This window comes from Oryza brachyantha, chromosome 7 (assembly GCF_000231095.2).
Source record: "Oryza brachyantha chromosome 7, ObraRS2, whole genome shotgun sequence".
Lineage (NCBI taxonomy): Eukaryota > Viridiplantae > Streptophyta > Magnoliopsida > Poales > Poaceae > Oryza > Oryza brachyantha.
Window position 1 is genome coordinate 17,585,081 of NC_023169.2, and position 13,714 is coordinate 17,598,794.

A 13,714-nucleotide genomic window follows, 5' to 3' on the forward strand; every position below is an offset into this window, starting at 1 on the left:
GTTTTTCGTTCACAGTGGAAGGTGTGCTGTGTTCAACTGTGCTAGAGCTACCATGTTTACCAACGTGATCATGAGCTTTCTCTCATTAATCAAGGGACACCGCTGTTTTGTAGCAAAAGGCAATGCGTCTCTGGTTCGACCGAGTGGTATGCTTTGCCGTCTATAGCAGCTGGCACCGACGTTTGGGCCAGCGCTAGGCGCAGCGGCGCTGGGTATTACGGCATGACAGCACAAACTGCTCGCCCATCGTCTATTTGACCACTTTTTGATAAAATCTAACTGAATTTAATCATATTTACTATTTAGCATTTGAATTGTCCAAAATCATTCAAAATTCCAAGCGAAAATGATTTTGAGCTATGCCAAATGTTGAAAAAACCGCGAAAACCGTTTGGCTTGCGAACTCAAGGTATGTTTTGGACAAAAAGAGGCTAAAAAAGTGAACTGTTGATGTTACAACATGGGGCAAAAGTACATACTGTATCCATTCCAAAATATAAGTATTTATAACACTATTGACTGTATTACTTATTTTATTAATCACTTCTTATTCAATATTCTTCCTATTTTACCCCACATGTAATCACACCTTCATCTATTGCTCATTATTAAAGGGTTGTATAATTTTTTCCCTTATCAACCTTAATATTTGCTAAATAAACTAGAAATGTTTATACTTTAGGATGATAGATGGTGTATTCAAGAACAAATTTTTTGAATTGTTCTCAACAATTCAAAATCCGGAACAGTAAAATTCGACCGAAATTTGATGAAAAAATGTCGTGCAGGTGGGGTCAGATGGGTGAAACGTGGTCTGATCACGAACTCAAGTATGCAACCGCACAGTATAGTGCCTAACATCCAACACGACTAAAAAGTCGCTAGTTTTGTTGATCAACGCGTCGGTTGTTCCACAGAATCCAAGCACAAGGGAACAAAGCAACCGTCCCTCCAAAACTCAAAGAACGGCAGCACCAAGAACAAGAACGAGTTTATAGTAAGAAATCATCAGGACGCCGATCACAATCACAGCAAGTGAGCGATCGCTCGATCGATCTCCTACCCGCTCTTTCTCTGTACTGCGTTAGTTGCGCGTGATTCGATTTGCGCTGCTCGAGCAATGGAGATGGCGAGCGCGAGGAGGACGGCGGCGACGAGGGCGAGGCAGAGCGACGACCAGATCGTGGTGTGGGGCGCCTGCGTCCTCCTCTCCGCCCTCTCGCTGCTCCTCCTCGTCGCCGTCTCCTCCTCCGGCTTCGGGGCCGCGAGGCTGACCTTCGCTGCCGGGGAGATCAGCGTGCTCGTGCGGACGAGCAGCAGCGGCGGCAGCGCCGTGGACAACGTCGAGCTCTGCGGCGCCGACGGCGACGAGTACGACCGCATGCTCGTCGACGGCGAGTGGGTGCGCGACGACGCGCGGCGCCCGCTGTACGAGCCGTGGCAGTGTCCGTTCGTCGACGAGGGATTCCGGTGCCGGGAGAACGGCCGGCCGGACGACGCGTTCGCCAAGTGGCGGTGGCAGCCTCGCCATTGCTCGCTCCCGAGGTTTTCTTTCCCAGAATTTCTCCTGTGACCAGTGCAGTCAAATCAGTCGCTGATCAGTGATCAGCACGATCCATTTCCAGATTTGACGCGAAGCATCTGCTCGAGACTCTCCGCAACCGGCGGCTGGTGTTCGTCGGCGACTCGATCGGCCGGAACCAGTGGGAGTCGATGCTGTGCATGCTCGCCACGGCCGTCGCCGGCGACGACGAGGCGTCGATCTACGAGGAGAGCGGGAGCCCCATCACCAAGCACAAGGGCGCCCTCTCCTTCCGGTTCCGCGACTACAACTGCACCGTCGAGCACCACCGCTCGCCGTACCTTCTCCGGCGCGGCCGTCCGCCGCGCCGCGCGCCCAGGCACGTGGCCTCGACGCTGCAGCTCGACGCCATCGACTCCAGGGCTCGCCGCTGGAAGGACGCCGACGTCCTCGTCTTCAACACCGGCCACTGGTGGAGCCATGAGAGGCTTCAGCAACTGTACGCTTCTGCACACTGGAACTGCACAGATTCTCCACGATATTCTTAGGACGAGCTCCTTTCAACTCCCGCCACCTAACTTTCAATCCAGATTCTCTAGCTTTCTTTACAAAAATAAATAAACAGTAAAATGAGTCTTAATCTATAGTATTGTGCAATAAAACACTGTAAAGAAAACAGTAAAAACATTGTAGCATATTTATTGTTCATCACTATTATAGCGATCAATCTCGAAAGTTCGTTGTGAATTGGACGACTGAAAATACTCCAAAAATCACCGCACTATTCATTTCCGACTTTTGTGAAGCAAAATAGATAATCTGATTCCCTTAACTTTATGTCACTAACATATAACCTAAAAAAGAGTTGAATCCATCCACATGTCAGTGACACAAAATTACATGACTTTATTCAATGATGTTAGGTTCACATGTCACTGACACAAAATCACGTGACTTTAATATGCTTATGAGATTATTGTATGCTAGCCCTGACCTTGTCATGCCAGACACTGCTACTTCCAGGAAGGCAAGAAGTTGAGACTGGATATGAGCATCGAGGCAGCCTACGAGAGAGCAATGGGCACACTGACCGACTGGGTTCACCGGGAAGTAAGCTCATATAAGACCCTGGTCATTTTCAGAACATACTCACCGGCACACACAAGGTCAGTGCAAAACTGCAAATGGTTCAGTGGTTAGATAGTGTTACTGTACCGTGCCACACTTATTCCATCTATTGGCAGTTGTAATTTATCCCAACAGGGGCGGAACTAAAATTTGCTCAGGAATAGGGCTGACTTAGTATGATTTACATAAATTTGTCTTTTATTATTTATTTTTTAAATTTTAAAGTATAATTTTAATGGATGTTTGGGCCTAAGAGTAGGGCTTTAGGCTTTATCCTAATCCTAGTACCGCTCCTGTATTCTAGGATCCGTAGATGTCAGAAGCTTCTTAAGTTTAGTGATTTGGGCCGAGCGGATTTTCAGTTTTTTTTTACCATTACCATTTTTTTCTAAGAAATCGGTTTTTTATAAGGCTGGACATTTTTTATGGGACGGTTGATGGTTTCGTATGGAGGCAGAGGTAGCAGAGTGAGAGGGATATGCATCGAAACATCCGATCAGCATAAGTTCTATAATTTTGCAGGGCTAGCAACAGCGGAGGCTGTGCCTCGGAGACACTGCCGGAGCTGAACTCGTCAAGGATCTCACTCCATCGATGGCCAGGAATGGTGACCCCGGCGTTCGAGAAATCCGGCACGGCGGCGGCGGCGACGGCGGGGAGGCTGCATGTGCTGAACATCACCCTGATGGCGGCGCAGAGGAGAGACGGCCACCCATCGGTGTACAACGTGGCGGCGGCGGCGAGGACGCCGGCGGCGCAGAGGGCGGACTGCAGCCACTGGTGCCTCCCCGGCGTGCCGGACGCCTGGAACGAGCTCCTGTACGCTCTGATTCTCAGGAGGTTTTCTTGACGCCCCAGTGGATGATGCCATGACACAAACAATTTGGCTCTAGTTCTTCTGCTCAGCAATTTGGCAACACAGAGATCATGGGAAAATCGAACTGTGACAATAGTCAATCACTCGTTATGCCATATTTTCTTCTTTTTATGTAATTATTATCGTTATTCGATGCAATTTCATATATACGTTAATGCTGTGTAATATTACTATGAGAATGTATGTTCTTAGCTGGTTGACCACTTATTTGTGAGATGTCAATACACCAATATTACTCGGTATAGCGCTGCTGGGGAAGCCATTGAATGAGCGGTGGCCACTTACAAGGATGAACTTTTCGGAAAGATTTAGGAAAGCCTTCTGACTCCTTGTTTTTACAATTTTTTGGCTTGTGGTGCGGAATGCGAGAATTTTTTACAACTGTTCGAGCTCGTCAATCTAGGTAAACATCTTTTCACTTATTTCATGAATAAGAGAAACGATGTATTTGTAAACAAAAAATAATTTATGAATAAAAAGTTTATATACGTGTTTTTAGCGATCTAAAAGGTAAAGGTAGAAAATAAAAACATGTATATACTTAATTATTAAGCCAAAATTAAGTTTAACATTAATTTTAAAGTAAATTTAAGGTTTTTTCATCGTAGATTATTTTTCAGTCTTAGTTTTTAGATTAATAAAAACATGTATATAAATATTTTATTCATATATTATTTTTTATTTACAAATAAACCGTTTGACTTTTTTCTCGAATAAGGCAAATATGATTTCAGTTCCCAAATTGCGATGTCTCGTGCAATGCTCAGTATTGGGCCAGTCCAGGCCAATCTTCTGTCGTGACGGCCCATTCGGTGCCCACCGCGCCAACCGCTCGGGCCCAAGCTCCCAACCTCCCAAGTCGACGGTTTTTTTTTTCTTTCGAATAACAACCGTTGAGTTCGCCCTAAAGGTATAGAAATCCTGACATTAACTAGAGAAAAACAAAAATGATATGTACCATTAGATCATAATGGGTTGGAGTAGCTTGACCGATGTAGCTGTATATGAAGTACAATTGCATATATATGAACAGAAGTTAAACATTGTATATTAATTCCAATTATACTTTACAATTGTATATATAAATATATATATATAGTCAAATATATTTATATTTTCACAATATATTATATGTGTAATCGGATTTGTGAAAACATACGCTAAGAGTTATACACCAAATTTAAATCTAGCTCCGTAAAAAATACATGGAAGATTCACTGGTTAGTTAAAAAATTATGGTATATTTCTTTTTGCACACAATCACGACTATCTTGACTAGTTACTTCTTTCAGTCATGCAACTCTTGCTTATGTTCTTCCAACATATCCTGATTGAGATTTGCCAATGTTTGACAGTGCTGCTAGTTGCACTTTTGCTAGTTATGACACGTCTTTTCAGCCAATGTTTGGCAACAATTTTGACTAGTTAGTTATCATGGTTATGTACACATAATTAAGTTAGGATAGAACATCCACGTGAAAGGCATAGTTAGCAGCTATATATACGCATGATATATTTCAGCTTTCCTTCAAACACAATTATATAGCCTCTGTCTTAAAAAAATGCTAACATGGAATAATAGTATATGCATATATTTTTGTGGGATGGAACAACCATACTTCATCCATATTAGAACATAAAAGGTTTTAGAGCTAGACACGGGTATTAAAAACAGTAAAATTTATCAATTTTTCATGCACATTGTATGTATTTTGTGTTGAATTGAGTGGGTATGGATTCATGTTATAATGCTATATTGCTAGTTAGTCATGTGATGTTATAATTTGTTGTTTCCGGCATGAATCAGTGACTTTCGCTCGGTACCACTGCGTCGATCGAATAATTCCAATTCTGATTTTTCGATATCATTTTTGTTCTGAGTTAATGTTTTGATTTTTTTCGAGAACAAAATATGGTTGTGGAAATTGTTTTTCCTGTTCTTCAACCATTTCTACATGAGACAAATTTTAATATAATAAATAATTATACTTTAGGACGGATACGATGCACTAGCAATATGTTTCTTTTTTCAGTTAACAGAACAAACCTTCTGTGAGGACAAAATAGGAAAGATAACATAGCACTACATGGACCAGCGAAGGACAACAGTGGCACAGTTGGAAGTTCAAACCGTTTCCCACCAACTACGGTTAGCAAAAAGAGCTCGAACCGGACCCAAATTTGCGCGCACATTTTACAAATAAACCCCAACAAAATAAAATATTCACCAGATAACCCCGCAGACGTGCTAACTACCACAGGATCTGGACTTCACACGAATAATCCCAAAACCGAGGGCTCTTTTCGAAACAAGGCTAAAAACGAACCTAACCATAGTTAGGCAGCCAACCTCGCATTTCGGAGACGGAACAAACCAGGGTTCCGCACCCGACCCGACCCGACCAGACCACCTCGTGTCCTCGAGCTCCCCCGAAAATCCCCCAAATCCCAAAATTTCCCCAATCTCGCATCGTTTCTTCGCCGAATTCCGCCCCTCGCAGCTTGCAATCCCGGATCGTGCAGCGGCCTCGCGCCCAATCCCCCTCCCCTGCCCGGATCGGCGTCGTTCTTCGGTCGGCCGATGGCGTGATTGGGGGGGATTTCGAGTTCTGTTCCTGCAATGGAGGCGCAGTGGCTCGCCGAGTACCCGCACCAGGGCGCCGACAAGCGGCCGCGGAAGCGGCCCCGCCTCGCATGGGATCTCGCGCCGCCGCTCTTGCAGCCCCCCAAGGTACGTATCCGTCCGCGTCCCGCGCGGTTCCTGATCTGCAGCGTCGATCCGGTGTCGGCGTGGGGGGTGCTGCGGTGGTAGTTTCGGCTAGATCTAGTCGTGGTTTCGCTAGATTTAGAGCCCGCCGGTTCGATCTGGGCGTGCGTGTTTGGGAATTGGGGATATGTGGCGCTGGTGCGGAGGATGGTGGATGGGGTATCGCGAATCAGTGGGATACGGTCGGAACCACTTGTTAATAATCGAAATAACCGTCTGAAGAAAAGGGGAAATCTCACGATCTCCTTGTGCCTAGGTGTAGGTGCTGCCAAATTTATGGAGCTTGCTAATGAAAACGTTTTGTATTTTGTCATTATTTTGCTGATCGAGAATGCTCTGTTTTGGTGGGATGCAACCGTTACGTGAGGTATTTATCCATTTAGTGCTGTCAAACATATGTGTTAGCCGGCGTATTTCTCTGTTCAGGGCTATCAAATAAAACAAATACTTTCTTGGATAATGCTAAGTGGGGGTGTAATAATTAGACTTTGAAAACACACGCAATAGGCATGCAGCTGTTTCTGTTCATTTAGTGTTTTATGTGCTTGCTATCAATCTCGACTTATATGCTTGATAACCATTTGTATTTCGAATAATTTTTGTAGGCGATTCCTATGCTATACTGTGGGCAGGAACTAATAAATGGAAATTTTGCGACTGCTTTTCTGCCGCCACCACCAATCTATTATCCAGGACCACCACGCAATTTTTCGCCTCCCTGGAGGCCAGATGACAAGGATGGACACTATGTTTTCGCAGTTGGGGAGAACCTTACACCAAGATGTATTTTTCCACAGCTCAGTATTATTTTTTATATATACTTGCACTATGTTACTGTTTTTGTTTGTATTTCTGAACGTTAGCTTGGCTAGGCGTTTTTTTCTTCTGGAGTAAGTATATGTTGCCATAAGTGTTAATACTGGGCATATGCAGCTTTCATTTTGTTTGATATTTGGGATCTACAGAGTTGTTTAATGATTTGTCAGTTACTCAGGGGTTAATGTATTACGGATCACCACAGTTCTACAGCCTACTAATAGGTTTAACTGCGTTTCAAGCCTCATTAAATAACCATCCGTTAGTTGCAGTCAATTATGTGAGGGAAAAATATTTGCCTTTTTTTGTTCGTCACCAAGAAAAAATCGGCAGTGTGTAATGGTCATGCATTCTAGATATCTGTTGGCAATTATGTTATAAACTGCCTGCAATCTTCTAGCTGTACTGAATTTTTGTTATGTTGGTGGTGCTTCTTTCACTTGAGATAAATCTGAGATTTAACCTTTTTTTTTTGTTTATGGCTTTGCAGATAGAATACTTAGCAAGATGGGTGAAGGTTGGTGTGCTTCTACTTTTCTAAATTTGAATGTGTGATTTTATAGGAATAGTTCAGGATAAAGAGAAATGCTTATGCTGCAAAGGTTTTTCCCTATTTACATGTTATTCAACACCGCCTTTCTTATTTTGTGTTGCAGGGACGTTTGGACAAGTCTTGGAGTGCTGGGACTTGGAAAACCAAGAGACGGTTGCTATCAAAATTGTGCGCTCTCTTCAGAAATACCGAGAGGCTGCTATGATTGAAATTGATGTGCTTCAGAGGCTTGGGAAGCATGATTTTACTGGTAGCCGGTAAGCAAACTACTTTCATCATTGTTAAGTCTTGACTCTTTTTTGAGTTGATGGATTTGCATGAATGGTTCTATGGCTGCAGCTGTGTGCAAATACGGAATTGGTTTGACTATCGTAATCATATATGTATAGTAAGTACATGTGCATCAAGAAGGCTACCTTTCATGCTTTGTATGGCCAGAATTTAACATTCAATTACTAACTTTGTCAGGTATTCGAGAGGCTCGGGCCAAGCTTATATGACTTCCTCCGGAAGAATAGTTACCGTGCATTTCCGATCGACCTTGTTCGGGAGTTTGCCAGACAAATATTAGAGTCTGTGGCATGTGGGTATTCAATTAATATCTGCTGTTTGTTGGATTATGCAAATTAATGTTTAATTTTATCTTGCCCCAGACAATATTACAAGATTTTCTTCCCTGCATGACATGACCTTTTGCTTCATTTTAGTTGAAATGTACATTCTATTTTCAGTATACAAGATAATTCTGATGTTTATTTTATTGTAATATCTGCAGTTATGCATGACCTGCGACTTATCCACACAGATCTGAAACCTGAGAACATTCTCCTTGTCTCATCAGATTCTATCAGGGTGCCTGATTATAAGGTGACTATTTTGCAATTTATCCGTTAGCACTTGTGGTTGCCATTATGTTATCTCAATTAGTGCATGTATACATTTATTCTTTTTACTGATATTTTTATATGTTTTTATAAAGGTTACTCTACGGCCCCCCAAAGATGGTTCTTTTTTTAAGAATCTTCCAAAATCTAGTGCCATCAAGCTGATTGATTTTGGAAGTACAACATTCGAGCACCAAGACCACAATTATGTGGTGTCAACAAGGCATTATCGTGCCCCTGAAGTTATCCTTGGTATTAACATAATATCTTTTTTTTTTCCATTTTCGACTATAAATGTAAAGTGGAATACATAAATCACTACATTTTGTTTACCATATCTTTGATTAGTTATTTCCATTCTCTTTTCATTTGCAGGTCTTGGGTGGAATTATTCATGTGATTTGTGGAGCGTGGGATGCATTTTAGTTGAGCTCTGCTCGGTTAGTTCCCACTATCAATAACTGAGTAATTCCGTTATTCTATGTATAGCACAGCGCTGGCTCTCTGAATTTCCAGTGCTTCTCCTGATGTGTTGCCTTTTCCGCTTTTGGTTCTGCATGGAATACTAGGGCGAAGCTCTCTTTCAAACACATGAAAATTTGGAGCATTTGGCTATGATGGAGAGAGTTCTAGGCCCCCTTCCAAAACATATGATTGTCAGAGCTGAGTATGTATACAAGATCTTCATTATAGTTCCATGAATTATTAATGTAACCTAAGATGCTTTACATCCAGGCTTAGGTTGTTGCTGAGTTTCATATGAAATTATTCAAACTATCAATCACTTGCATGTACTTATTACTGGCATTTTGCAGTCGTCGCGCTGAAAAATATTTCAGACGTGGATTAAGGTTGGACTGGCCAGAGGGGGCAGCCTCACGGGAAAGCCTGAAGGCAGTCTGGAAATTGCCTCGTCTGCAGGTAGTTTGTTTTTCTGATGTAGTAAACATATTCCTTAGCCATTTTTCCTTCTTTGGCAAGTGATAGCTGATACTGATAGCTGGTATTCTCTTGACGCTTCAATTGTGTTAACTCATGCAGAATCTGGTAATGCAACATGTTGATCATTCTGCTGGAGATCTAATAGATCTTCTTCAAGGCCTTCTTCGGTATGATCCTGATGCGCGCCTAAAGGCATGTGAAGCTCTTCAACACCCGTTCTTTACAAGATGCCACAGAAGATGTGGTTACTAAGAATATACTGAGATTGAAATGCTCAATGCTGTATTTCTTCATTTTGATGTGTAAGAACTACCCAAAAAAAAGTGGAGATGTTCTACAAAAATGAAATGTGCTAACTCGCATTCTGTTCGATGATGTGCAAGGTAACTGTTGTATATAAACAGAGTTCTTCGACTACCGATTTATTTTAACTGGGAGATATTTTTCAACTCTTACAAGTTCCTGTCTTTAAACTTCACCTTGAACTTCATACTAATTTTTGCAAGACTGCCCAGTACTAGCAGGTAGCATGCAAAAATCTCCAACTTGGACTCAATTGAGGATAGAGGGAGTTCCAGTGGCTCCCATGAAAGATCAGTGCACTATACTTGATGGTAAGCTGGTGATATAAGGTGAGCACTGCATTCTGCCATGACCTGTTTGGCGTGGAGATAGGCATATAAAATACTTCTATGTGCATTTAGGATCTCGCTATTTCTCGTGCAAATTGGTAATTACCTGTTCGATTGGCCTCCATGTTCATTCTTTTCACCTTGAATTGTGTGATTAGCCCTGAAAACTAACTGAACGTTGAAGATATGCCCTGTTGAGTTTTGCTTGTGACTGACCATAATTCTTAAAACAAGTCTCTACTCTCTAGTGCTGGATAAAGTTTGGTCATACTGAACTTTTAAGTCAGGCAATCGGCTTGGAAAGATTTGTGACAAGTTGTGAAGTTGTGGACATTAGAAATCTCATGAAGGCCTGAACTTTGCAATCTTGTCAGCTGTAAATAAGTCCAGAATCCTTGGTACCGGCTGATATATACTCAATTTAACTGAAATATGCCGTAAACTATTGGCTTTAAAATTTTAGTGGTTCCCATTTTACCGTCAGCCACTGAGCTATTGGTTGGAGATATTTGTTAGATGTATCCTTGCTCAGGTTGAGCTTAACCCTAAAGGCTCATATCTGTGTGATGTGTCTTTTGGTAGCTTCAGGTTCATGCCGTGGGAAAATTTGAGCTAACTCTTAGTCTTGTAAAAGTCTTTTTCTTGTGATGATTTGATTAATTTCATCTGTTGCTTGTTCTTTCTATGAAGGCTCACTGCTCAAAGGTTATCTTCTGGCCAAAAAAACAAAAGGTATTTATTTGTTCTGATGACGTTTTGCTGGCTGCAATATTTTCTTTGACAAACCGAGGCATCTGAAATCATTTTGAAAATGTTTTTACAACTATATTTAAGCAACGACAGAGTATTCTTTTTTTATCATTCCATTTTTTTCAATCGAGTGATATCATCTCTATTATCGACCTGGAATGGCAACACTAATCGTTGGAACAAAATTCGCTGATATCTGCTCCTACTAGATTAATCGTGCTTTTTATGTACTAGTATTGTTGATTAAAAAGCAGTTCATGCGATAGGCAAGATAGACTAGCGCAGAATGTTGGTACTTTAAGCTCGTTTGGGACATTCGAATGCTTACTAATCAAATGTGGGGTTGGAACGCTGGAATGCTTCCGATTGTAAGGGATGAGCATTTGATTACCTCATGTCACGTCAGCCTCCGAAGCTCAATCGTATTATTGAACTTATTTGTTCAGGGAGCCTGTTAAACATGCGCCTCCGCTGCATCGGCCGCTTCATACCCCGACAATATTTGTGGTTGATTGCATATTTGCATGCTCGTAACTTTGATCATCATGCCACAGGGATCAGGCATGGCAGACTGGTTTGCTCCCAGTTTTTGAACCAACAAGGCGACAACCTTGTAATAGGAGTATGCACTAATTTAAACGAGGTAGTTTTTCTATTTCTTATTGGCTGAATCATTTGGCGTCGTTTTTTTTGCTTGTGCTTATATGCTAAAATTTGAATTTTAAAAATAAAAGTTGGAGTTAATTTTAAGAGTTTTTTTCATCCTAGTTTATTTTCATCCTTTCCTTTTAGGTGGCTAACAATACGTATATAATATATACATATATATTGTATCATTAGTAAATGGCTTTGTTTATGCTTCTAAACAGCCAGAAGATGAGGTTAATTGATGAGGCTCCGTTTCTCCTACCAAACCCAACCCTCAGTTTTTCACTTCTATTTTCAACAAGACGAGCTAAATGCATGTGTTACTATATATATATATATATATCATGTTGTCTGCTTCTTTTTTTTTTTTCTACAGAGTACTCATCTTGTTTAATTTTATATATGGCTATCTATTTAGATCTTTAAATATAGTTGTCTCATGTTCAGACTGGTTGCACTTGAATATTTCAAAACCTTTGTAACCAAGAGAGTACGAAGAACGAAGAAGTTTGTCGGGGTGACAGGATTTACTCTCATCGTCATTGAAATCTTAATCTACTCCTGTAGATTTGGCTCCCTCCCCTACAAGTGCACTCTAATCTTTATGTTTTGTTTATGCTTGTAAGCTAAAATTTGAATTTTTAATTTTAAATAGGAGTTGATTTTAGAGGATTTTTTTTATCAAAGCTTATTTTTTAGTTTTGTTTTTTAGATCACTAAGAATATATATATATATATATATATATATATATATATATATATATATAAAAGAAGCATTTGTCCTACTACCAGGTGTAGCTACTCCCTTCACGTCTAAGGTGCAGAAACATCTCTATACATATCTCCTCTCTTCTAACAGAAATTACAAACTCTATATACATGTAGTTATATCATTCGCATGATAGTGTACATGGTGGGATATGAAAATGTTTTTCATCATGGACGTGCAGGGAGTAGCTATACCTGTTAGTAGGATCTAATTTTCCCATATATATATATATATAATTTACTCATAAATTATTTTTATTTATAAATATGCATAAAAATACCAATCAATCGTCCCCGTCCCGTCAACATATGGAATATATATACTAAATCGTGGTCAACGTTATCCTTCGCCAAGTTCTTGTCGCAGGCTCACGTCACCCGCAACGAATTGAGCCAGGACTGAACAGCCGGCGGCCCCTTTTCCGGTTGATTGGGGTGAGGTTCCGTAAGTTTGTGGCCACGTATCGGTGGACAACTATTATATAAACCGCACAAAGTTAGGATATGGTTCCGAACATGGCATGGTGCAAAAAATTCTCCCCTGAATTCTGCAATTTGCATATGGAACAGAAGCGTACAAGTGTACAAGAACGAAACTACTGTGCACATAACTACTGGCGATGTGATCAAGAGCCATCGAAATCCGGCAAGCAATTAATCAACGTGTACCCCGGCGCTACACGGTAAGCAGCTGCAGCTAAAAGTCCACGAACGCGTACTGCTCGTAGCGCACGCTGCAATCGACGAGCAGAGCCCTGGCGCCGATGGCGCGGCCGCAGGTGGCGTTCATCCGCGCCACGGCCGCGCCGAGGCAGCTCGCGCAGTCCGCCGCCGTGACGCCGCCCCCGCCGCCGCGGCACGCGGCGCGGCCGTACGCGAAGGCGCTCGGGTACGGGGAGATGGCGTACATGTCGCGCCCGTCGCCGGCCGGCGTGCCGGCGAGGAGCTCGCCCAGCACGTACGCCAGGCTCGCCGCGAAGGGGTCGCCCGCGCCGTACGCCGCGCCGTTGCACAGCACCGAGCGCGCCGCCGTGTTGGGCGCGGCCTCGCCGGCGCGCGGCGAGGAGAGCAACAGCAGCAGCGCGAGGGGGAGGAGTGGCTGTGCTTTGGCGAAGTTTGCCATGGTTGACCACTTGATCGTTCGATCCATTGGTGTACGTTTGTGCCGGCTGCTTTGTTTATATCGAGAAGAGGACATGCCGGCAGGCCGGCCAGCCGGCCAATGGTCCTTGACTTGTTGTCCATACTGTGATTGCTAGTTGGGACAGAATTTTCGCCAGTTTGCTTGCATAATTTGTGGTTTGTCGCTGTCGATCACATGCGCTCTGTGCTACTCCCTAGTATTGTAATTTTTTCCGTATATTGATCAATGTATAGATTCATTAGCATCTATATATAGTTAGGGGGTGTTTAGTTGATGAAATAAA

General features: G+C 42.4%; 3 protein-coding genes across 3 annotated transcripts; 2 read left to right on the forward strand and 1 right to left on the reverse strand.

Moving 5' to 3' along the window:
• Positions 1-951: 951 nt before the first annotated feature.
• LOC102713839 (protein trichome birefringence-like 10) lies at positions 952-3,774 on the forward strand. Its single transcript, XM_006658845.3, has 4 exons — positions 952-1,545; positions 1,626-2,021; positions 2,530-2,688; positions 3,173-3,774. The coding sequence occupies exons 1-4, from the start codon at positions 1,121-1,123 to the stop codon at positions 3,498-3,500; spliced, it is 1,308 nt and encodes a 435-aa protein (XP_006658908.2). The 5' UTR covers positions 952-1,120; the 3' UTR covers positions 3,501-3,774.
• A 2,135-nt stretch (positions 3,775-5,909) lies between these two features.
• Positions 5,910-9,944, forward strand: LOC102716794 (serine/threonine-protein kinase AFC1). The gene is made up of 12 exons (XM_006657991.3): positions 5,910-6,258; positions 6,900-7,077; positions 7,601-7,627; positions 7,767-7,920; positions 8,003-8,051; positions 8,132-8,246; positions 8,439-8,530; positions 8,643-8,799; positions 8,923-8,987; positions 9,117-9,214; positions 9,363-9,468; positions 9,589-9,944. The coding sequence occupies exons 1-12, from the start codon at positions 6,148-6,150 to the stop codon at positions 9,739-9,741; spliced, it is 1,305 nt and encodes a 434-aa protein (XP_006658054.1). The 5' UTR covers positions 5,910-6,147; the 3' UTR covers positions 9,742-9,944.
• A 3,040-nt stretch (positions 9,945-12,984) lies between these two features.
• Positions 12,985-13,410, reverse strand: LOC121055011 (antifungal protein ginkbilobin-like protein). Its single transcript, XM_040526339.1, has one exon. It carries the CDS (start codon positions 13,408-13,410, stop codon positions 12,985-12,987), a length of 426 nt encoding a protein of 141 aa, XP_040382273.1.
• Positions 13,411-13,714: the final 304 nt, after the last annotated feature.

What these genes read in the sequence shown, in the direction of transcription:
- LOC102716794 (XM_006657991.3), top strand. Translation starts at nt 6,148, where the DNA reads ATGGAGGCGCAGTGGCTCGCCGAGTACCCGCACCAGGGCGCCGACAAG. An exon ending in CGCTCTTGCAGCCCCCCAAG is followed by an intron (nt 6,259 to 6,899) that starts GTACGTATCCGT and finishes TAATTTTTGTAG; the next exon opens with GCGATTCCTATGCTATACTG. An exon ending in CATATGATTGTCAGAGCTGA is followed by an intron (nt 9,215 to 9,362) that starts GTATGTATACAA and finishes GGCATTTTGCAG; the next exon opens with TCGTCGCGCTGAAAAATATT.
- LOC102713839 (XM_006658845.3), top strand. Translation starts at nt 1,121, where the DNA reads ATGGAGATGGCGAGCGCGAGGAGGACGGCGGCGACGAGGGCGAGGCAG. An exon ending in CGCCATTGCTCGCTCCCGAG is followed by an intron (nt 1,546 to 1,625) that starts GTTTTCTTTCCC and finishes ATCCATTTCCAG; the next exon opens with ATTTGACGCGAAGCATCTGC. An exon ending in CATGAGAGGCTTCAGCAACT is followed by an intron (nt 2,022 to 2,529) that starts GTACGCTTCTGC and finishes TTGTCATGCCAG; the next exon opens with ACACTGCTACTTCCAGGAAG.
- LOC121055011 (XM_040526339.1), bottom strand. Translation starts at nt 13,410, where the DNA reads ATGGCAAACTTCGCCAAAGCACAGCCACTCCTCCCCCTCGCGCTGCTG.